Source organism: Anarhichas minor, unplaced genomic scaffold, assembly GCF_050575085.1.
Source record: "Anarhichas minor isolate MPS153535 unplaced genomic scaffold, ASM5057508v1 ptg000012l, whole genome shotgun sequence".
NCBI lineage: Eukaryota > Metazoa > Chordata > Actinopteri > Perciformes > Anarhichadidae > Anarhichas > Anarhichas minor.
In genome coordinates, this window is record NW_027466458.1 from 4,305,893 (window position 1) to 4,330,272 (window position 24,380).

Sequence of the window (24,380 nt, forward strand, 5' to 3'; positions counted from 1 at the left end):
CTCTCAAACTCATCATATCAAATCCAGTTAGATGCTGCAACAAGCCCTACTGTAACAGTCTCCCTCTCTTGCTCTTGTGTAGAAATAGAGCCAACAATGGCTCAGGCTGGAATAGTTTAGGACAGCACCTCTTTTAAAGGTCAGCTTCTCAACTGGTTTTCAGCAGGCCGAAAGTTACTTTTTCAGTCAAAACACAGTATACTCGGCACTCCACACTTGGTACGAACACTTTACTGGATGCTTTTATGGAGTAGCGTGTGAAAAGAAAGCATGAGTTTTCAAGAAGCATTGGAGAAGAGTAATTTCTAGCACGTGGTCCAAGACTGCTAATCTCCACTGCATTTTTGAACACATATTTAATAGGAAAGGAAAGAGCTTTTCTACCAAAGTCCCCGTGCAACTTCTGACGTGTGTTGTATAATTCAGGAAACTCTGATCCTCACTTTTCAGTCAAATGTAATTTCTGAAAGACCTGAGGATTTTTATTTTATTTTTTTATCTCCATGGATCCTGAGCTGCACCCAGCAACACTGGAAATGCGCGGTTGTGTAGCATTCCCAGCAAGATGCAAATTAAATGTGAAAAATCTGTGACCTCTGAAGACGGGAAACGTGGATCAATAAAGTTTACCCTTCAAATCTAAAAGCTGATTGTATTGACATAGGACAGTGGCTTTAGACAAAAAACAACACACTGTAGATTCATAAGGGGCCTTAATGCTGACACACTGTTCACACTGTTCAGTTGCAGCTTTCTGTTTGTCAGTGTGCCAGGAAGACACGGTGCGAGAAAGCAGGAAGATGTTGATATATAAACATGTTGGAGCCGACGTGTATTTACAAGATTACAGTTTTGCCGTGAAGCAAATGCTTTTTATTCACGCTGACTGCAGCATAAGCTTTGCTTCGTAAATCACCGACATTACAAGCAACCGGTAGTCAGGAGTTCAACGATCAGAGCCGCAGTGCCCAGGACCTATTTCTATGATGCTTTAATGATCCTGATCTAAGGGAAGACGTATTACAAGCTGAGGAGTACAGATGAAAGGGAATTTCTCTTTGATGAGAGCAAATTTAGAGAAGGTAGAGGGGAAAGTCACTAAAGAGGGGAAGATGTGAGGTCCCTGCAAGTCTCATGCATTTTGTTTCTGTACATCATGGCCTTCTCATTATGCTGTTGATGGTTCATTAAAAATGTATTTATTAACTTATTCCTGTGCTCTGTCTCTGCCCTGACCCCGATGTCCGTGTCATCCCGCTCCGGTCTGTAGAATATACAGTAAGTATCCTATACATTGGGGATTAGAAATCTTAATAAATCTGTTCTCTCTTTTTAGAAAGCTATAATGTCTGTTTACAGAGATTAATTGGGTCTGCTGCTGTTTGAAGTGCAGACCCGTTATATTGCAGAATTTCATCACAAAGGGATTAGGTTTGTCAGTTGAGGGTTGCATCTTCCATGTCAAACACCTCAGTGGGCGTGTCTTTTCTAATGGGGAGAGCTGCCCATGTGACCTGTAATTAACCCTCAAACGCATGAAGCGTTGGCAGAATAAACTGACACACGAGCATACGATTAGGCTTAGCTATTGGGCTTCTCTTGTGCAGAGTGAGAAATGTCAACGGCATGAGTCACGCGACTTTAGGGTGCAGGGACACGAGAGGAAAGACAACAATGTTGCTGCGACAGACTGCTTGATATTGTCTCTGTATATGTGTGGGGGCGTTTTATGTCCATGCATGAGTCAGTGTGGATACACCCATGCCAAGATTAGCTGTGAGGCAAAAGATTCACAGAAGTCTTTTTGGCTTTTGTCAATTTTGACAGAGATAGAAATGTACATATACAGTGAGGAAGAACATAGAGAGACAGAAAGTTCAAACTGCTGCTTTCACAGCCGGTGTAAATAATATAAGTGCGCTTTTACATGCTTCTTTTGAAAGAAGTTACAGCAAAGTGTATTACCAAGTGGTCCATTTTGACAGCTGTATGCATTAAACTAGAGTTAAGACATGAATCAAAACCAAGTAACGTTTTCTGCATTACCCCAAGAGGGAAGGAGGATAGAGGGGTCATGTTCTACTCTTCAAACACTTTAAAAGGCGGTAATACAACAATGACAGCTATATTTTGTGGTTTAACAGCTGTGCTCTTATCCACAGTGCTCCTTCTTGCCCAAGTTCTCCATCCACATAGAGACAAAATATGAGGACAACAAAGGATGCAATGACAATGTGAGTATACTGTGTGTGTGTGTGTGTGATAAGAGCTTTGTCGGGATTCTGGGGATTTTGGTTCCTCAATAGTACACTCTGACAAGGAGTGTATGAGTACTATCTATCCAGGAGGAGCGATGGATCGATTCACCTATACTGATATCTTTGCAATAAGCTTGTCAGCCCATAGGCCTAATCATTGAATCAGTCGGGCTGTAACTCGCATACAAATCTCTCGGCTTAATATACATCTGCTGCTTCTCTTATGTCCCTCTGATACAGAAGTCAATAGGCCAATTTAAAACACAAATGATCTCATAGCAGACATATGGTCAAACTTCTGCAAAGGCTACATGACTAAAACCATCCGGGCAGATTTGGCAACTCACAGACCCTCATTTGCAATCCCGTTGTGTCGTAATGCCAACTATACGATGGGCCCTGAGAATTTGCCAAGAAGTGCTCCACTTGTTGGACAGCTCATTTCATTTGGGCTGTTGGCCTCCTCACTTTCTTTCTCTCTGTATTTTACTCCACTCTCCAGTTTATAGGAGCATTAGTCATCAAATGAAAGGCTGCCACTGCCTGGATAGTGAGGAAGAAGAACGATGGGGTAGTGTGCAACAGACAAATTGCTTGAAATATATCATGGTGGGCTTCATTTTTTAACTTAAAATTGTCAGTGGTGATTGTTTAAGGGAGGAATGGCTCCCAGCTTCACTCAAGCGTCATGTTTCAGAGTACTTCACACATGAAGCGCAGAGGGAAACAGAAATGGACAGACTGTCAGTGAGCGTTAAACATGTAGTGATGTTTTGGATTGATGCTTGTTTGGTTTGATGCGGCAAGGCGACAAATCAAAGACTTTTTTTTTGTATTACATCTAACAGAAATGGCCTACGGCAAATGCACTTTAGATGCCAGAAAGTTTGAGAAATGCTGAGATATAAGAGCGGCATCTATTGTCTGCGCGCACACACACACTATTCAATGACACCACTGCACCATGTCATAAAACATGCAAAGCTTCTTGTTTGTTTGCCCTGAAGATGTTGATGCACATTGTATAACCAATTCATGAGTATGTGAGGTCTATTTGCAATACAGGGTGCTGTGAAATAATGTCTGCAGCTGTGTTTTACATAACATTCTCTCTGAGCAAGTGCCATGTTTTCCCATGTGTGGAGCCTGATGGCGTAACATACTGTACATCTGTGCACTCGGGGTGTCTCGACACTGTGTACGTCTTAAAGAACATCTGGAAAAGCAAGGACTTACTGAGTGGAAAGGTTTCAAAGATGGAGGAATGACTAGGAAAGAATTTAGCGAGTGAGGGGGGATCGTTGATGTGGACAGCAAATGAGTGAGCGTGTGCGAGTGGACATCATGTACCGTTTGGATGGAGGCTGCAGTAACGGTACATGATATGCAGAATTCCACTGTACTATCCAGTGCAGTCGAACACGTGCGCACATGCGATCACACTCCTACCCACACACACTCGCACATTAAGCTTTAACATGTGTCCTGAGGCCCATGTTGCTCTTGTAATCTTTCCAAGGACTCCAGAACTACATAGCAGGCAGAATGAGAAAGCACTTTTTTATTTATATGTATATATTGGTCACACATGACCAGTCATCCACATTCAAAGCCGCGCCCAAATTGGAGATGGTTGTGCGCTATCATTACAAAAGGTGATAATGTTCCAGCCCTACACCTGCACGGGTGCCCGTCTCTTGAAACTAGTGAAGTACACTTGGAATTGCGTGCAAAAGAAACACGTTCCTCATTATCCTAGATTTTCTATAAGGCCATTCAAGATCACAACCTCCGAAAGAGCCATTTTGTTAAAATAACATCTAACTGAAATGGGAAGGAGTGTCTGTCTGTCCTTTTTTGTTGATTTTCTCAACCACTGTACATCCGATCGACTTCACACTTTGTGGGTGTATTGCTGAGGACCCCAGGAAGCGTAATGTGAGGTTGTGTGTATGAGCGGGTCTCAAAAAAGCTGCAAGCAGCAATGCTGGAGGTCAAACAACTGGGTTGCTCTGAACAGGCACAACTGGCACTGCAGTAGTTTAATTTTAATGAATGAGGACATCATCCTCAACATGTAACATGCTGAATCTCTTCTGTTCATCCAACATCCAAATATGAAAGCTTGGGAAAAATGTTATTTCTAAAAATATTATGAACCTAATTTAATCCAGCTAATGATAATCTCTTCGGCATGTCATGGATGAGATTGGTCTGTTATGTTTGTATTTTCCCTTTTGAGGCTAACTTATTGCGGTCCAGTCCATTTTTGTCACTATAAGCCTTCAGGGCCCTAGCTGCAGAGCATTTGAAGACGAATGTCCTACAGTGTACTGAAATGATCATACTGTCGACCTGTGTTTTGACTTTGTAGTGTATTCGCACAGGAACACTGACAAAATGAATCGCACCAACAAATGCTGGCATGCGCACTAGAATAGTGCACAGCATTAGCGTGTAGCGTTGTATTGGGTTGCAGCTCAGGGTATGTAGACTTTGGGATTGCCCAGATTGATACTTTAGTAGTGGGAACAGAGGATAAATGTCTTTTTGGGTTATGTCATTCTGGCATTTTCAAAATGACACTGAATGGCCTTATTTACTGGTCAAAACAAGATTATGTGTTACTGATTGGCACTTGTGAATGTTATATCATACGTTGTGTGCATTTAAGTTCATTTTGCATCATAAAAATTGAAAGTTATTTAAGATTTTCCAAGTTGCAGTGTATTATGATCTTTTGTTTAAAGCTCTGATTTGCCTAAAACTCACTTTTTACCTTGAACATTTTTCAGTAAACCAGAGACCCTTCCAAGTCATTCGTACACTCGTGTGTTTATGGTTTGCAAAGTGATGCGTACGTGCTCTTTATAGATGTCTTTCCTTTCATTCTCATCTCTAATTACACACACCCATGTTTCCTCTCTCATCCTATAACCTTTCTTCCCTCCTCATCCTTGCTTGTCTTTGCAGTCATTTCCACTGTTTCCCCCACTGCTTCCTCTCTTTTTTTCTCTCCCTCCCTGTGACTCCTTCCCTCTACTCTTATTACACAGTGTTGCTCCTGCCTCCCCCCCACCACCACGGCATCTCCTTTTCATTGTTTCCATTTATCCTCTCATCCACCTCTGCTCTCCCTCTCTCTGCTCATCCAATCTCCGTTCCTGTCGCTTGGTTGCACTCATCCATGCTGACATATCGCCCTTATTGTGCCAGCAGTGCTCATCCGCAGTGTGAATGACAGAATGCACCCTTGGAGGGGAGGAGGAGAAAAGTAGGGAGAGAGGAGTATATGTATCTGCAGACAGAAAGTTCACATTCAGTTGAGAGGCAAAGAAAGAAGAAATGTACCAACTGATCTACTAAATAGTTCAAACGGAAGCTGTATAAAACAAAATATTTATGTGAAATACTTAGGAGAATGTATCCATTTATAATGCAGAACTACAAACAATAATTATGATGTAAAACTGACTTATGGCCATGGATGGATTGAATACTTGATACAGGCACTTTGTAAAATTAATTATTTCTTGATTTAGTCTAGTAAGGTCCATATTATCAACATTGTGACAACTAATGAAGAATAAGAATCATAAAGACTAAGAAGGTTTCACACCTGTCTTATCAACATGTCACAGTAATTGCAATCAGCACTGTCATTTGGCACAGTAACCAATACAACACATGGGCACAGAGCACCACCTAATGGTTATATAAGCAAGTACAACATGTGTTGTTGGTGTTTGGCTGAGCAACGAGGGGACAGAGTGACAAGATGCAGTCAAGTGTTGGTAACAGTATGAACCATTTCCAGCTTTTGAGTCGAGCAGAAAGGCAGGTTTGCCAGCCACAAATGTGGTGATGTAACATGGAAAAGACACATTTTGGAGGTTTTGTTTTTGTGAGGAGGCTGCTCTGATTGGCAGGCAGAGGCGGCAGTGAGTGTTCGCAAACCCATCTGTTCTGCTTTCAGATCTTTGACAACGAGCTGAAGGAGCAGGAGAGGGAGGTGTGTTTCGTCGACATCGCCTACGATGAGATCCCCGAGCGCTACTATAAAGAGTCTGAGGTGAGCTTGTGGGGGTGAGAGTGTGCAGATGCTCACGGCTACTGGGAGTTAACGCTACTAAAGAGGTGCAAGTGTAGCGTTTGATCTGGAAATGCTCTAGTAAGGCAGTGTGATTGAGATGAAACGGTAGGATCACAACATGACAACTGTGTCTAACTTGTTTTACATCCAATATTTTCCAGTGAGAACGTTCCTCTCTCTGAGTATCTTTAACTGTATACTGGCATTCAGTCATGCGAGTAATTTAAGGGTCCACCTTGCCCTCCGCTGGTGTGCAGAAAAGAGATACCCGACGATTTTGGTTTATTATTGTAATAATAAACATGCGTGTGTTCATTTTCACCACATTGCAGGACTTGCGCTATTTTAAGTCAGATAAGACGTCGCGGGGGATTCTTCAGGAGGGCTGGAGAGACACCCAGGACCCCATCATGTGCTCATACAAACTGGTCACCGTCAAGTTTGAGGTGTGGGGTTTGCAGACCCGTGTGGAGCAGTACGTACACAAGGTGAGAGGTTGCCCATGGGATGAATGTCTTGTCATTTTTGTCAAACATTTAGTTGAACCTTGGCTTTAAGTTCCATAAATAAATCTTTATATTTACTTATTTGGCCCAGTGCCCCAGACTATTTGGTCATTGTTATTAAAAATGCAATTTTCAATGGTGTTCTGAGGCAGCTGGTTAAAGTACTTTCACCATTAAGCTAAATTGTAACTTCAAATCCTAAAGACGAGAGGGTCGGGTATCTTGGTCTCCATGACCTTCCTTCTACAGCCTGAATCTTGAATTGTTTGCTTTGAAACCTCATAACATTGATTTCTAAAAAGATACTGTGAGTTACCGTTTTCTTACCATCATCGCGTTGTGCTACAGGTGGTTCGGGATGTGCTGCTGCTGGGACATAGACAGGCATTTGCTTGGGTGGATGAGTGGATTGGTATGTCTATCAGCCCTTTACTACAGTCCTTCTCTATATACTCTATCATTTCAACATTTCAGCCATCAACTATTCACTCACATTAGGTTATCATGAATGCATTGCCTAGACATTTATTATATAAGAATATAGATGAAAGTAATCCTTTTCAATGACGTATATTGTGATCAACTGCTAGGGAATACATAACGAGTTCAATTTTCCATGTATTTGTATGTGGTTAAATACGACCTTGCTTGAAGTGTTATGTTAATACTATTCTTTGAAATGTTAACACTATTGTACCTACTTTATTTATATAAATCAGTTTTGTGATGACTGTTTATTTACCAGTATGCATGAAAAATCACTACACCTGCATCTAACCCTGTCGCTGCCAGTCACGCTCATTCTCCTACAGCATGGATCATCCTCTTGGTGTCACCACTAACCCACCAATGACAAACACTGCACTGTCACTTTCGGGCACAGTCACTTTGTTTCAAATTATACCTGCATGATTAAAAATGACTCTTAATCGATACACTTTCATGTTTGACAAATTCATATAAATTGGTTTATTGAGTCGAGAGTAGAAACACGACTGGTATAAGTGTAGTACTGTTTCAATAATTCAAACTATATTTGGCACTATATTTCATATTAAAGCCAAATATTAAGTTGGTAAAAAAAAAATGCTTGTGTATATGTATAAACCTTGCCAGCAATACTGCAGTTTCATGAAGGAATAATTAGTGATTTACATCAGTGAAGAATTGACTTACTGAAATGTGAGTGGTTGCACAAGAGGCAGCCCTGTTTCCAGCCTATTTGGGCTAAGATAACAAGCCAGTTATCCTCCTCTTTATAACTACTAACCTTTATACCGCAACTCCAAACAGCCCGGATGCTTGAAATACTTCCTAAATATTTTCACATGTTGAATAATTTTGCCCAGAGAATAAGTGTTGCTTACGTAAGCGACATTCAACCTCTTCTTCGGGTGTGGATTGTTCTTGCTTTTATCTGATCTTGAAACCTCCTTGACCTTCCTTTCTCCCTCGCTCCTGGTGTGGCTCTGATTTGTCTAGCTCGCTCCTTCTAAACGCTCTGGGTCATGGGAAGCTACCCCTTTTACCTCCTAAAGCTTTCACTTTAAAAAGCTTGAATCATCCTTTAAATCTGCTTTACTCACCCATGGAATGTACCTTTGCCAACTTATCCTCTCCTTCCCCACCTGCTTGTCAACCGGAGCCCCGTTATAGAAGAGTACACAACATTTCGACCCCCTTCTTTCAGATATGACTTTTGATGACGTGCGGGATTACGAGAAACAAATGCATGAGCAAACCAACATTAAAGTTTGCGATGAGCAGCAAGAGCAGTCCACCCCAAACCCATCTTCACTGGATGACAAAGAGGCCCATGCAGGACCAAGCGTATGTGTCGTTTACATTGTTTCTTGACGCCATTGCCCCAGCTCTGTCTCATACTTGACCTGTTGCGTTGGTGACTGAATAAAGTTGTCAAAGTTGCATATAACTGTCCCCCTACATCTACTTATGTAGGGGGACCTACAAACGATGCATACATGGATTGTTGAATATGTAAAACTATGATAATTCAAGTCTACAAAGATTCTCTAAAGGTTTGATAAACTATCTAGGAAACATAAATGAACATCTTGGTAATTTAAATAACAAGCAGATGAGAAAATTATATTTTTTGAATATGGGTCATTTTAAGCATATATTTTTGACTTTGATGTGTTTTGAGCCTGTGGCTCTTATAATAACTTGGAGTTATGGAAAGCTTCAGTTTCCGCCCATTGGTGTTTTGCAATTGTCTACAAAGAGTAAAACGAATCTACTTTCGCAATTCTGCCTCATTGATCTCAATTGATCTTTTTTTTTAATCCAGACATGACGATGGATGAGGTGAGAGAGTTTGAGCGCACCATCCAGGAGGCCACCAACCAGAAGATAGGGATTTTTCCGCCGTCGATCTCAATCAGCGAGACGCCCCTGTCTTCCTGTTCCCTCAGCGCCCCCACCACCCCCATGTCCACTGATGCGCCCGAGTCCCTCTCTGTCGCCAAGGACCGACCCCGCAAAAAGTCTGCTCCAGAAGCCCTCACCCTTCCTGACCCTGCCACAACTGGTGTTCCCCAGGGCACTTCCATGAGCCCACTTCCCATTTCAAACCACCTCCAATCATCCACACCACCCGCCTCCAACACTGATATTGCTGAGATGGACTAGCAGTAGACGGACCTCGGGATGTCGTCCCCCAACCCCCATTGTCTTAGTAGCTCAACGAGACTAGCCTAACCTCCAAACACCAGTGGCCAGACATTCAAGTTATCTAGCCATATCTAATGATTTGCCATAAACCTGGACACACAACAGTCATGATCACCATTGAAGTCTACATCGGTGTCACTGATACCTTCCAGGCAGCTGTAGGCTTAGCCACCTTGTTGTGGTTGGCCTGTGAGTCTAGCCAGCCACATGTCTCATCTAATATAACAACCACCTGTGATGTCCAATCAAAACAAAGTGCATCTTTAGTTATTTTTTTGTTGAGCAGCATATGAATACATTTTTTTTTAGCGTGTCCTTATGTTTTCTTCAATCAGGCAAGCCGATTGCTTTCAAGCTGTTCAACTAAGAAGTAGTTGCCTTAGCACCACGGAGCCAGTGGTGTTTATTAGTTTTGACAATGTGTGCGAATGAATGCCTGACAAACATTGTCCTTTGTAAAATGGCTGTATTTACTGAATTAGAACTCACTGACACAAACTACAGCAGCACAGTAGAACTATATTAGACTAACACACCAGAAGGACAGCCAAGTACCCTCAGAACAGAGCTTAGTGACTGTTTCCTGAGCAGGCCTGTGGATCAGATTGCACTCATCCTTTCAATTCCAAACTCCAATTATACAACGGATGCAAGATCAGTACAATCATAGAGTTTACGCCTCAGGTCTCCCAGACTCTGCCTGGCTCACACTAAAGGCAGGGATGTTACTGTACCGTTCTCTCCCTACTTATTGCCAAACAGACACATTTTATACCTCCACAGATATTACAATACAGCAACTATTGTTTGTACTGTACCAGTCTACTTAAGCCTTGGAATGTTTACACATCAGAAACCTTGGAGCGTTTGCATAACGGCAGTAATGTTGTACCTTAAGCTGTTGTTGTATCTGCACTTGCGGTTTTAGCATCACAATGATGAAGATCTGATTCTAAAATGGAATACGTTGGAAGTTTATTACTGCATATATCTTACTCGAGTTGACAGAGGTCAGTACAACAACAAAAACACCTACAGTAAAATGTTGCCTGAAACTAATGCTGGACAATTTCATCAAAATCAGCAAATTATGTTATTGTCATATGTAGGAACAAGGCCATTTGGGTAGTTGTTAAACATTTGCTGATCTTTGAGCACATGGAGATTGTGACTACCCAAAGCTTGATTTGAGGGCACATGCATCAAGCTGACTTGAGAATGTGCTTTGTTGGCTGCATAGCATTTGCAGAACTGCTGATACTTTTTATTTTGCCAGTGCTGGTTGGTTACACTGAGCTGGTGCTTTGGTGGGCGTGGAAAAGGGGAAATCCTTTGCAGTGCCGGTTGTCATTTGTGCTGGGCTTGTACCGCTAATTACCATCTAAAACCTTTTTAAGGAGAAACGAATGCATAAGGACAGCAACTTATTCTTTGAACCCCCTTTTTTCACACTATTAAAGGGTTTTATATGCTGCATGGAATGTTCACAACATATATACATATTGTGTGAAGTATATACTGTAAATGAATGGATTGGTACAGTATATTTGGTGATGCAACTGTATGGGGGGGAAAAAGTGAACCAACTTTACTAATTTTGTATAATGGAAAAAGCTGATTTTGAGTGAAACGTAAGCATGCCCAGAGAATATAGGCCTTTTTCAACTCCGTGCCTCTGCATGCAACTGTTGTATCATCGCCTACCAGTGAGTAAACCAAAATCTCTTATTTCATCTACAGAAACAAAAAATGTCATTGCATTCCTTTGCCCGTTTCTGATCTCAAATGTTGCATTTAACCAATAATAGAAGTGAGCTACAGCTCCATAGTACAGTCGCTAAACTACAAGATATTCAGATCAAATCTATCGTATCAAAGTACATCATCAGACTTAAGTATCAGGGTTAACATTTTTTTAATTTTAATTTTTAATCTTGTTGGGTTTGTTGGACCAAAGTCCTGTAATAAAGCATAGTGACTTCGAAGAGAGCTGTTCCAGAAGAGTCCTTAGTGGTCTTGCCATAAAAACATGTTATTTACAGTTTCTCACTTGCTTTTGTTTAAAAAAATAATAATAATGGCTGTAGCGATTCATCTGTAGCTTTTGTCTTTGCTCTTTGAGGATAAAAACGTTATCGGCCCTCTGTATTGATTTATTATGTACAGGTCAAACATACAACTCTGATATGGACCATCTCTTTTGTCAGGAATACAGAGATCCAGGGATATGTTTGATCTACCATTGACTATTAAACATAATGCACATAATATCCAATCGTGACATTAAGCTGTGCTCTGTTTAAAAGAGTAACATATTGGGTATTGTAAATACTATAGTTCGTGACTGATGTGGTTTCTTACATTGAAACTTGTTTCAAGTTGCATTACTGATGCTCAAAGATTTCACATAGACAGAGAAGGATATTAAGTGTTTGTGCGATAAGGATGACGTCTTCAGATGTAAATTAAAAGTTTGTTTAAATCTAGGAATAATGTCTTTATCTATGAAGTCATTGTCATCTATTGAGGATACTGAATTTCGTCGAGTTTATGCTCGTCAATCGAGTATTAAAAATCCTCATAGTGGTGCACTTTTGACTCTCGTTGCTTTTGGTGACCATGCAGGGCAAAATAGTCTGTACACGTATACTAAATGAAGCTTTTCTTTTAGTGGGGTAGCTGCTTTCTCATTACTTGCCATGGTAATTAAGAGGTGATTTACTTTTCTGTTCGTTGTAGTAAATCTGCTGTACTTTAAATTTGTGGTTGCTGTATTGTTTGAAGGAAAATCTTAGTTATTATTATTTGGAGTAAAGGCCCAAGCTTTTTGCTCCCCCCCCTCTATTGCAGTTTGCATTTGGCCAGGCTGTTTCACTGCTTCACTGTCTCCTGATAACTGGGCCCTGTCCCACCGACCTGGATCACTGAGTTAGCCGTACTGAACTGCTCTGAGTGACACCAGTGACCGCCCAGTGTATTTCACTCGGTGTTGTAGATCAGATGCGGTTCTGGCTTTTGCAGCTTTCGACATGAATCCTTCCTCGTGAAACCGGTCCTAAGCGCGCCATTCGTGTTCGGCTGCTGGAAGTCGCTCTGTTCTTCCACTTTATCTATTATTGTGTTTGTTCGATTTTTACTTCCCTTTGAGGTACATTTGGTTCTTTGTTGTAATTATTGTTTACTTTTGCTGAAACAGAAAAATAAACTTTACTAGCTATTACAACAGTGTTATTCTTTGTTTACCATGCATGTTTGACATAACCCCTTATGTATGCTTTGTCCAAGAAACCATACTGCAGTTTGGAATTGGTAACTGGTTCCTATTTCCTATTTGTGTTGGATAACTGGCTAAACTAGAATGTAAAGTCAATGCTGGAGGTACTAATATATTTTACTTGTAGGTAAAAGTAGTATACACAAAAAACACCAAATAAAACTTATTAACATGCCCCATTCTGTGGACTAATTTAAAGTTTGAGTGTAATATATTATCGGGCCGAAGTATAGCTAATTTATATTACTTTTTGGTAATTTATCAAAGTACAAATACATCAAAATGATTAACTAGTATAACTTAACAATTGTTCAGAGATGGAAAAACTACTGCTCCGTTGCTATCACAAGTACTTTATAACAAGTGTATGACCAAATAAACAGTCAGTTATAGTTAAGAAAAAAACATCCTCTGGAACAACTAATCAAGAGTTAAACACTTAGTGAAGAAGATTAGTTGAGTTTCTGAGTGGTTTGATTAGATATGACTCCTAGTGACCTGGCAACATGTAAGGGATCATCAGGGGTGGAATTTTGAGTTTAAGATACAAAGCTCACACATGTCAAGTCATAAAGGTTTTCCGATCCTTTAATTTAAATATACAGGGCAGAGAAAGCACTCACAGATCAATGCTACATAACGGTGTCAGAATTAAAAGTCCTGTCCCAGTAATAATGCATGTCTGAACTCAGGCTACGGCCTATGTAGGGAAGTTTATTGTTCACCACCAAACACTTTTTACAGAATATCCCCTTCATGCAACAGTATTTCTCAAATTTGCCACCAAGATTTAATAAGAAATTATGTAACTATCTACTGAAATCCTAAAAATGAATGAGTATAGTCCATTGAGTTTAGTCTGGCATCTAGCAGCCATTGCTGCACTAGCAGATTCAGGCGCTTCTACATTAGCATCACTCAGCTATGATGGCTGCAGCAAATCGACACCATAAAGAATATAAATAAATTATTGAAGTAACACTTTTTTTCAGAAAAACAAAATTATTCAAGTTATAATAAAATAAAAAATGTATTTTTATATCAAGAAATTATTAGTTTTTAAAGAGATATCAGTACCAATGATATTTTATTTAACCTGTGGAAATTCAAAAAGAAAAACTATAAAAGACTATTCATGTGCTATAATTCCACAACTACACTGCAATTCCCATTTATCCCGTTTACTTCCAAAGGAGAGAAACCACAACACTGATCCAGAGATAGTGTGATATGCTCTCTGCGTGCCCTCCGGTGGATGTTGTGTTAGGTGCAGCTGTCGTCACAGGGGCGGTCGTGGTAGAACCTCTAGCCTGTCCCACACACATCCCCACATTACCTACTTTGTCCACAGCAGCCAGCTCTACATTCTGTGAACAGCAGGAGGCTTTGTAGGTAGCCACTGTAATGTTCTCACCCCCTGCTCCAGCCACTGTGCTGGTATTTAGGGTACCGTTCCCTTTGCGGATGGCGACGCTCTCAATGCCAGTTCCATTGATGCCATCGGTGAGATTGGCGATGAATTCCCACTGGGAGGAAGTACAGAGTGATGAAGAGGATGGACAAACGGTGGATGAACTGACTACCTGGCACACTGGGCGGGTAATATCTGTCACCTGGAGACACAGAAACAGGAAGTGGGAGAGATGAACAAATAAGATGGGAATGGGACATCATCCTTATCTTTAACAACAAGGAAAGGAACCAGAATAAAATAGGATTTTATCTGCAATTTTTCAACAAACCTTTGACTCATTTAAATATTACAATAACACCAAATCAAAGAAAAGAGATGAAACACAAATATATTACGTATTTGACCATTATTCAATATAAGTGATTTAACGGATATATTTATGTTGGAAAATGTTACACATACTGCTCGCCACCTCACTCCAATCTCTTGTTCATGCAGTAATTGTCACCAAACTGCTACCATATCCTGCTTCCCTTTATTTCACATCCACAGCACATGAGTTTTTCCTCTTACCTTGGCAGCAACAGACAACCTGAGGACAGCGTAGTTGATGTCGTTGGCAGCTGTATTTTCTGCCTCAATGGTAAGGGTCACGTCTGATCCTGATGCAGCACTGGCTGGTGCTGTTAAGGTGACTGTGCCGTTGGCTTGCCCTCCACTGCCAGCCGCTATGGTAACGGTGCTGGGTGAAGTTGAAGTATAGCTGCGGTCGTTGTTTGCTCGAACTGTGAACGTCCCGGTTGCAGAGTCATTAACAACTCCATTGGTGGTTGTGGCGACTGTGAAAGGGATGGAGATGGTGGAGCCTGGTTCAATGTTGGTGTTGTTGGCTAGGGCCTGAACAAGTGAGGGGAAAATAAGAGGAGGGGGGGAAATACAGTCACACATATCCTGTTCTAATGTATGGAATAACAGTATATGTTGTACGCCTGCATCATGGTAGCCTTCAGTGGAAAGAAGACTGAAATATTAATTTTTTCATTACTTTTTAGTTTTGGTTTATGACTAAACAAATGACACTCCCATCAACCTCAGCATTTTATGTTTGGTGCTAGCCAATGTTAGCATTCCATTACCAACTAAGATAGTGAACATGGTAAACATACTTGCTAAACATCTGTATGTTATTATTATTATTATTATTAGCAGTTAGCTCAAAACACCACTGTACACAGCATACATATTGGTACTATTTTATTTTAGTTTAAGTATATACCGCTGGTTATTTCATTGAATGGGAATAACCATAAACTATAGTCCAGCAGTCATGAAGACCTGTCCAGATTATTTACTTTCTAAATGCTGAGGCTAAGTGAAGAACTGAGACGGAAAACTGAATGTGATTGAGCTCACCGTAACAGAGATGCTGGATGTCTTGATCTGTGTGGGGGCTTGTCTCTGGAAGCTCTTGCTCTGTGTTGACCTGGACGTGGAGCTGCTGTCCTCTCCTCTTAGGCGAACCACAAATTCACCTGCCGGGACTCCACTGAATGTCACCAGGAAGTTACCACTTCCCACCGACTGTGGAGGTAAGAGCACAAGATAGTCAGAATGACAACATTTTGTCTATTTTTTTCTTTTTACTTCTGCAGTTTTTAAGTACTATTTGCCTGAAATGTTACTGCTTTGCACAAAATATTTAAAAAAAATCTATACTACAGTGGAACTTTTGTCTGTTGCAGACTTGACTACACTTTAGCTACTGGGAATGGCCCTTTAAGTTCATCAAGTGTAATATGGGACATGCCTGCAGGGATCCGTTGACCTCTGTTGGCCCTGAGCTGTCAAACAGAGTGACCCCTGTGACCTTTACTGTGTCACTGCCTGTTACAGAGACCAAGAGGCTGGCATTACCACCTGAGAGTTGAGACAAGAGAGAGAAGGGGAAACCAGATGAGTGTGACTGCTCGATCATTAGACTTGACCAGTGTTTGTTGAGAATTGTACAAACTGTAAAATAAAGATGAAAATAATGATGCAAGTGGTCTGACCTGAAAGAGGACGTCCCTCCTTTAGACTGAAGTCCCCGTGGGCTCCCTTGTGAGCTTCCACAAGATTAAAAATGAAGTTCACTGAGCTTTGACCTGATGTGTAGACACACACACACACACACACACACACACACACACACACACACACACACACACACACACACACACACACACACACACACACACACACACACACACACACACACACACACACACACACACACACACACACACACACACACACACACACACACACAAAAACAAAAACAAAAAAGATCAGTAGGGCTACCACAGCTGTAAACAAAGACCTGCTGAGTAAAATCGTTCTCTCGTATAACTCTCACAGGTTAAAAAGTGATCTCTATCCTACTACTGACCTGTGACCTTAACAGAGTAGGGGTTATTAGAGTTAACTCTAATTTCCCATGAACCGGTTTGATTGTCAGTGTTGAAGCTTAAACGACGGAGGCTTCCTGCTGTGGTGAAAGATGCCAGAGGACCACTGGACTGACTGGAATTCTGAGACACACCTGGAGGAGAAGAAATGTTAAAATAACACTTTGGTCTACCAGCAAAACCAAGCTAAAGATTTTCTAATGGCAGTCAATGGAGGTAGTTAAAGGCAGTTGGCAGCACAATCGCAATACCTGTAGAGCTGGTGAGATCAAAAGTGAGCGATGATGTTCCTGTGATGTAGGCAGTCATGTTCCTTAGTGATCCATCAACAGTAAATGTAAAATTATCAGGCCGTCCAGGATTCCTCACTACCTGAAAAACTGTCACCTGAAAGAAGAAGGGACACAAACGGCTAGTTTATACACTGTACACTACAGTAGCATCTTTAATCAGGTATGATTTTCCTGTTCAACGTCTTACCACAGCAGTGGCTGATGAATCCTTTATTACGCTTGTAGCCAGAGAGAGGTCTGACTTGGTGACCTCAATGGCCTGACCTCCAGAGGCTCGGGCTAGGTCCCGGTACAGCTGTGCATCTGATTGGCTCATTGAACGTGAACTCACACGCTGAGACCTTCTGCGGCGCCGTCGACTAGCCAGGACGTCCGTCAACATGAAAGTAACCTAAAGTATTCGGATAGAAAACACTTGTAAAGGTTATATTACACCCAGATACTATTTTATTATTTCTTTATGGAATGTATTAACATTTAGGGAGCAAGGGTGGTTAAAAAGTAAACTCTTACCACAGACTTGGAGCTCTCTATAAGGGCTGTGATGGTGCTTTTCAGGTAAGCATCTTTAGCTGGAGCGTCAGTGAAGACAAAGATCTCAGAGGAGGGGGGAGCAGCAGTCAGGGCCAGCTGTCAAGAAAAAACATTAGTTAATAAAAATAGACTTTATTAAATAAACAAAGGACATGACAAGATTTGATTTCAAAGAAAAGTGATTTTATATTAAAAAAATTAAAATCATCCATCACACCTGCAGTCCAGACAAGCACAACTCTGGGATGTCTCCTCCTCCACTTGCAGACAGTTTGTTAATGTTGTCTTTGAAGACGTCTGCATTTGTTGTCATAATCAGAGGTCCAAAACCTGGATACAGAGTAGATAACCGTTACCACTTGCCGTCACTCACTTAACCATACATTTTATTTTGACTCGGGCTAAAGAGCACACGCACAGTTTACAATGGCAGAAAACAAATTGCAGTTTTAGAAAACTTTTTTACACAGCAGAGCTAATATTTATTTGGAAGCAGCAGAAGCTAGTAAATTCCACTTAAACGTGATCAAAAGTCACTCATGAATTACAGACTATATGTCTGTACCTGGGTCATTGAAGGGTACCAATATGTAGGCAGAGGGCTCCTGCTGGGTTCCCCTCTTACTGTCAATGATGTCGAAGGAAACTCTCTTAGCCTCGGCTATGTCATCGCTCATACTGCCTGTGGTGTCAATGACAAAACACAGCACAGAGGACTGGGAGAGGCCCATCAGTCTGTGTGAACACAAGAGAGACAAAACATCATTACCTGATACAGCTGATCAATTTCATCTGTCATTAATCGAGATAGATTGTTTGAAAAGTGCAAGCTTCACAGACATCTGCGAGACATATAATATCATCGACTTTCGAAGACTTTATTTTAGTTGGCCCATACCGCAGGAAGTTCTTGTCTCCGACAGCTAGTCTGATGTCCTCCAGTAGCTCCATAGTGGCATTCACAGCCAAATCAGCTGCTTTGTGGTGAAGTGAGCCATGGCTGGACCCAACATCATCCTTATTAATGCCTCCCACTGGGTCATATCTGCTCGTCTGGTCAAATGATCCACCGTGGCTGCATTTACCTGCAAGCAGAGAGAATGTGTTTGTTATGTTAACGTACACACATCTGTTCACAAGATCTTATAGTGGAACAGAACAAAAGTGTGGATGCTTCCGTAAAGTCACCTGCAGGTTTCGCTGAGGAGAAGACGTTGAAGTACCCTGAAGTGAGAAGCCCCTGCTGCAGCAGGTCAGGCAGGAGGTTGTTCTCACAGTTACCTCCTGTACAGTTTCTACATGTTGGTGTACTTAGGCCTGCAGCAAATCCAAGAACAAACAATAAAACCTGGCACGGTTAACTCATCTGAAAACATGGTGTAACATATTCAAAACAAATCATTTTTACAAATTGTATTTAAATGCAAGTCTGTCACTGGTATGAATAATTATAATTTATATTGCAGATTAAATTGGGAGAGGAAATTCAGAAATCCCTCTTGAATGGTGAGTAAAGGGCTCTTTGTGACAGTTTTGATGAAGTTCAGTTTAAAAAAAATACAAAGCATGTACTGTGTGGGTACTAAGTTGTAGGCTTGTGTGTCAAGTGAAATATTGAGCACCAACGTACTGATTTTCATGTGTGGATTGCGTGATTGAACGCATACCACGTCAGGGTGGGTATTTGTTATCTGACAGGTGACGAATAAACTGACAATGTGCCTTGTGTGATTTCTTGCTCAAGCACATACAGTAAACAATAGCCAGGGTGCAGTTTTGTGGGCAAGAGCTCAATCAGAGGGTGAAATCAGACTCTTCATATATAACCATATTTCCTACCTGCCAAGTTCTCGAGAGGTTGATCTGGTGTGATCAGAGTGCTGTAAGGAGCATTGTTGCCCAGCTCCACCCAGTTACTGTGGCTGTAGAAGTCCTTGAAATACAGAACCAGAAACATCATTCACCACATCACTACTGCTTGTTGTTTTGATCATGCCTCTCACCTCAAAACAATGACACCACTGTCCCCACAACAATGATCTTAAATCTCACCTGTAGGGTATGACAGGCTCTTCCAAGAGTCCATCTCCCTGCGATAAAGTTCTCCAGCTTCACACTGGCCTTCACGGCGGACACACCTCAGCAGCAGAATAGAGAACAGAGAGAGTTAGCTGCAAACTGAACCCGCACTTTGCAAGAAGTTACTTTTACAGTTGTTGTTTCATGGACGTCTTGAGTGGGAAAGCAATGTTTGATGTGTACCTGCTGTTATGACATCCCGTCCTCCCTGGAAGGTCTCATCATCAAAATGGTGCTCCTCACTCAGCGCAAAAACCACGTCCACTTTTGCGTTGCCGAAGTACATGTTGGCGATGGACGTTCTGAATATGACAGTTGAGAGGAGAGCGGTGGAGGAACCTGTAGTGGAACAGGCCCTTTGCACCTTGTCAGTTGACAGGCTGTCATCAATCTGGAGACAATGACATGACAAATTACTGAGTGCACTTTGTGAAATTGTGTCTTAACACACCGTACTCTCCAGCCTCATGCGGTTTTGCACTGAACAGTTTTTAAGATAATCAACAGACTCATGTATCTCCATCTTTCTGAAACATTTTTTTAAAACACCGCCACAAGGTTTTATTTGGAAAGATTGTCCCCATATCATGTAATAGAAATAAATTAAACATATAATACATCATCTAGACATTTGAATGCACCACAGTTGCTCTGTTTCAGTGTGGCTTTCTGACTCACAGTCAGGCTGAAGTCCCGTCCCTCAGAGGCAGCAATATCTCGGCAGACCTCAGCCGTCTTTCTGAGGACTGCCCTTTGTGTGATGTCACGGTGAGTGGTGGAATTCCCATCAAATGAGAAGAGTGGTTGGAAGCTGTTAATGAGGCCTGGCAGGGAGATGACCAGCGCCACCATGAACAAGACTGCCATGATGGGCAACGATGTTGGAGAGTGTTACGTGTTGTGTTTTCTCCCCTCCTGCCCTTCCTTTTTCTCTCTCTCCCACAGTCTCCTAACAGGTCAATCGGGTGATTGGATTCCACCTGTGGGGGCCGGTTGTCCTGATTGGTGGGTGGCACCAGCGGCAGGCTGACCAATCGGCAGAGGGAGAGCCGCAGATAAAAGGCAGGAAGCCTCGGAGTTCAGAAGAACCAAATACCAGAATCTGTAGACCATATCAGATGTTATTGCCAGAAATTCTCACTTGAGCGAGACAGCTTGAAGAGGAGGCTGGGAGTTGAGGAACTAAATCTAAAAGATGCATTAACCTTGGGGGCAGGAAACATACAATACGTGAAAGAAACAGGATTGAGCAAAAATAATTTAAGTCTCTGAAATGAAGAACTCCTTTTTTTTGTTTTTGTTTTATTTAGTTTTTTTGTTTTATCTTATTTAGTTTTTTTGTTGTTTTGTTTTTGTAAGGGGATAGGTTATCGGGTCCACACTCCAATATAGTAGGTGGCGGTAATGCACCTTTTACTGGATGCTTCAGAGTTCAGAAGAACTTCACTTCATACTGTGTTTATGTAAACTATGAGAGCGGAACTTGTTAGTTTGTGGTGAGAGGTTGCGGACAGTAGGTGAGTCTGGGGTACCCTGTACATTGGCACATACGTAGTATATTTTCTGTGTCTAGATACACTCGGTTTATTGGTCGGTGCCTCATCTGTATTCGGGTTTTGGTCGAGCACATTTAGTTAAGTTAGAGAAGCCATTTTGTTTGTCGATTTCAGAGGTTAGTTAGTTAGGCCAAGTTCTGTTATCTTTGTTTCAATTGTTTGGCACGACCACACCTGTCCCATCCTCTCACAATCTTGTGTTGTGACTCACTCATCTATCACTGTACGTGAGCATAATACATATTGTTTGGTACACGAGCTATTTGTTTTTCATTTGGGTTGTTTTGTGTTAGTCCCTAAATCCTTCCCCTGGACAACAGAGAACGGACGTAACAGAGAGGAAGAAATCTGAATTGTACTTTCTCTAAACCTTCTCAACTCCTCCCTCTACTTGTTTTCTTTCCTTCACATCTTTGGTCAAAACAAATACAGACTGAGCAGAAGTAGGAGAAAATCTCCTCCACTGTTTGCAGTAACTCCACAATGGGTGGTTACTGGCAGTGAACTAGGTAAAATGAGGCAAGTGAAACCACCTGAGGAAGAAATACAATGTGACGATCAAGACTGAAAAAAGGGGAATCATTTTTTTTACATTTTACAACAAATACAGTTTACATTAAACAGATGGCATTGATGCAACACGATATCATGAGATCACATTAAAACATTTATAAAAGAACATGCATTTATAAAATATGAGAATCTCTACTTCTATATTTTCAACTTAATTTAATATATTTGTAAATCATGGTTTGACCTAATCTGAAAGACAGCAACCTCATATTTTAAATAGGAAAAAGAAAAATGCCAATATTACTACTACTAATAATTAAAGTAATGCAATAATTAAAACTATAATATGTAAGATTACTACCAATTAACTACACACAATTAACAATATGCAAATATATTTCACTTACCCCGTGTGCACTCTGCGTTTTAGCAGTCCAGACTTATTCAAACGTTGGCACCGCTTCAGTCTTCCTTTGTCGGCATTACCTGTTTACACTCAGATAATATTGTGCAAACTGTTAGACCTATGCGTTTCCTGTGTTATCTGGACATTTTAAGAGTGTGTGTGCTGAGAGACATGAGTGTGTGCCCTCCTCTTATAGTTGCGTCTGTCTTCCGTGACTGAGCTGATGAATAGAATTGCCACACACCTTGCATTTTTTTCTGCGTGTTTGAGTGAAGACATAGTTGTGAGTGTGCTTTTCTTTGTATCCATCCTATTGCACATTATTGTTATTCTTTGGCCTTCTCAAAAATGTAAAAACACATCTAGTAACACCTTTAGCTCACAAACTAAGCCAATGAAATCAAATGAGACTCACTTGGAAATGCTGCCTTGTAGAGTGTCTATGAGACCCAGTCAGCAAAGTAATGTAAGGTCAAAAAGAGTACAGAAGGAAAACGCATTCATTGTAAGATTAAAGACCCAATAACAACAGTTATCAATGAGGGATGCACTTATCCGACTTTTTCAATCCCCATACGGATACCTGGGCTTTGGGTAATGGCCGATTCCTTCACACACACACTCACTCGCACACACACACGTACAAAGATACATTACATACATTATACATTATTATGTATGCCACCATGAGGACATTCAGTTTTAACAGCAGAGCCATTTTTATGTGTAATAGAAGACGATAATACTACGAACTGACAACTAAGCTCAATCACACGACACTGTGGCCAGTACGGTCTGTAAAGTGTAGTACGATCATTTCTGGATGGAACATTTTTGTCTATAAATTTTGCCCCTGTGGAATGTCTTTATACTACTTCAGAGGGACAAAGTTATTCACCTCTGATAATGAAACCAAGAAGGATTCTTCAGAAAAAGAAAACTATTCATTTGATGAGTCTTCATCCCGGAATATTTCACAAGAACCTTGTCAGTGAAATCCCGTATCACAGTGGCAACATTTCATTTTCAAGAAAGTGATACTTATTAGGCGAGAAGGAATCCACAGAAGGTGGTTTTAGTCTACAAATCTCCAAACCATTCTGTAATGGTTTCACCTTTCACCTCTTCACTCCCTCAACGAGTATGTTGACATCGTAAAGGAGTCATGTCCTACTTCAACAAATTATTGTGAAATCTCAGAGAAGAATGGGACTATGATGATAACAATGATTAACTTGTCAAGTGACATTCTTCAGCTATCCATACACAGTAAAATGTCCCAGACGTTGAGTGACAATCCGTGTGAAAGCCCAGTATTCATGTTACATGATGTTTTGTCTCTACACTGGAACTAGTGTATTTGAACTTGGGTGTCACCAATAACTGTGGTGACATACCTGTTCATTCAACAAATACTTCATTGTGTGTTTCCGCAAACCGCAGATACACTGAATGTTGACGTTTCTGAACCAAAAATACATTTCATAAATACGTTTCATCATGTTTGCAGAAAAGGCACAAAGCCACGTGATTGACGTTGTAAAAAGATTGGATAGGTTTAGACAACAAAACTAGTGTCAAGTGGAGGCTTACTTTTGGTTTGATTCTGGGACACCGACAGCAGTCTTCTGGGTAAAAGTCCTGTGCGTGTCCATCCTTCCCACCCGCCCTTAGTGGACTTTGTTGCTTGTTATAATCATTATTAAAACCACCTAACTTTCAATAACAGTCCCTTTATATGCTATGTCTGCTATGCTATGTCTGAACCACAAAGTGGCGTCCAACTCACCTCACATCGACAAATATTTGTGAATTACACACCGGCCCACTTTCAATCAGAAAGGCCTCATTTTGCCATTTTGACCTTGGAGCATCACATTGACTGATGCTAGCAACAATAGATGAGAATAAATGGGAGTGCCTCAAATATATTTGCCAACCTTAACAGAGTGGCTGGTATTGTTTTCACCTCGAGAGTCTGCATGTGCGTCATGGCAAAATGTGTTCCTGGAGACAACTCCTAGGAACTACCACAGAAGCAGTTTTGAGTACTTTGTCTGTGAACATATTTTGTTTCCGTGACAGCATCACAACCGTACAAGGTGCAGTTACGCAACAGCCGTGATGCCAAAAACCCCTGGCTATCTTGCTCGGACCACACCCATCTTCAAACCTGTACACACCTGTAATGTTTCGTGAACGCATCTTGCAACACACTCGCTTTCAGCTTGAAAAACACTCGAACAATCCTTTAAAATTGTACATTTTTTTAATCAAATGAATGGTGGTAAAGGTCCATTAACAAGCAGACTT

General features: G+C 41.1%; 2 protein-coding genes across 2 annotated transcripts in view; one reads left to right on the forward strand and one right to left on the reverse strand.

Annotated features, from left to right (window-relative positions):
- The window catches only part of LOC142948356 (cytoplasmic phosphatidylinositol transfer protein 1-like), a 54,842-nt gene extending 45,532 nt beyond the window's left edge, over window positions 1-9,310 (forward strand). The window contains exons 4-10 of the mRNA XM_076090342.1: window positions 1,271-1,278; window positions 2,163-2,234; window positions 6,235-6,330; window positions 6,684-6,839; window positions 7,206-7,269; window positions 8,548-8,687; window positions 9,169-9,310. Coding sequence (XP_075946457.1) covers window positions 1,271-1,278; window positions 2,163-2,234; window positions 6,235-6,330; window positions 6,684-6,839; window positions 7,206-7,269; window positions 8,548-8,687; window positions 9,169-9,174 — 542 coding nt within the window. The 3' untranslated portion in view covers window positions 9,175-9,310. The remainder of the gene's footprint in view (window positions 1-1,270; window positions 1,279-2,162; window positions 2,235-6,234; window positions 6,331-6,683; window positions 6,840-7,205; window positions 7,270-8,547; window positions 8,688-9,168) is intronic.
- A 4,696-nt stretch (window positions 9,311-14,006) lies between these two features.
- Window positions 14,007-20,468, reverse strand: vwa10.2 (von Willebrand factor A domain containing 10, tandem duplicate 2). The gene is made up of 17 exons (XM_076090754.1): window positions 20,271-20,468; window positions 19,776-19,983; window positions 19,566-19,651; window positions 19,353-19,446; window positions 18,702-18,830; window positions 18,412-18,598; window positions 18,079-18,248; window positions 17,731-17,843; window positions 17,493-17,609; window positions 17,167-17,370; window positions 16,938-17,073; window positions 16,668-16,820; window positions 16,291-16,383; window positions 16,047-16,156; window positions 15,653-15,820; window positions 14,813-15,136; window positions 14,007-14,438 (listed from the first exon to the last, which is right to left on the reverse strand). Exons 1-17 carry the CDS (start codon window positions 20,457-20,459, stop codon window positions 14,007-14,009), a joined length of 2,913 nt encoding a protein of 970 aa, XP_075946869.1. The 5' UTR covers window positions 20,460-20,468.
- Between the last annotated feature and the right edge of the window lie 3,912 nt (window positions 20,469-24,380).

Coding starts and splice junctions, on each gene's coding strand:
- vwa10.2 (XM_076090754.1), bottom strand. CDS start 20,459: ATGGCAGTCTTGTTCATGGTGGCGCTGGTCATCTCCCTGCCAGGCCTC. Junction 17,074..17,166: donor ATTCATCAGCCACTGCTGTG/GTAAGACGTTGA, acceptor TTCTTCTTTCAG/GTGACAGTTTTTCAGGTAGT. Junction 14,439..14,812: donor GGTTGTCTGTTGCTGCCAAG/GTAAGAGGAAAA, acceptor CTGTGTCTCCAG/GTGACAGATATTACCCGCCC.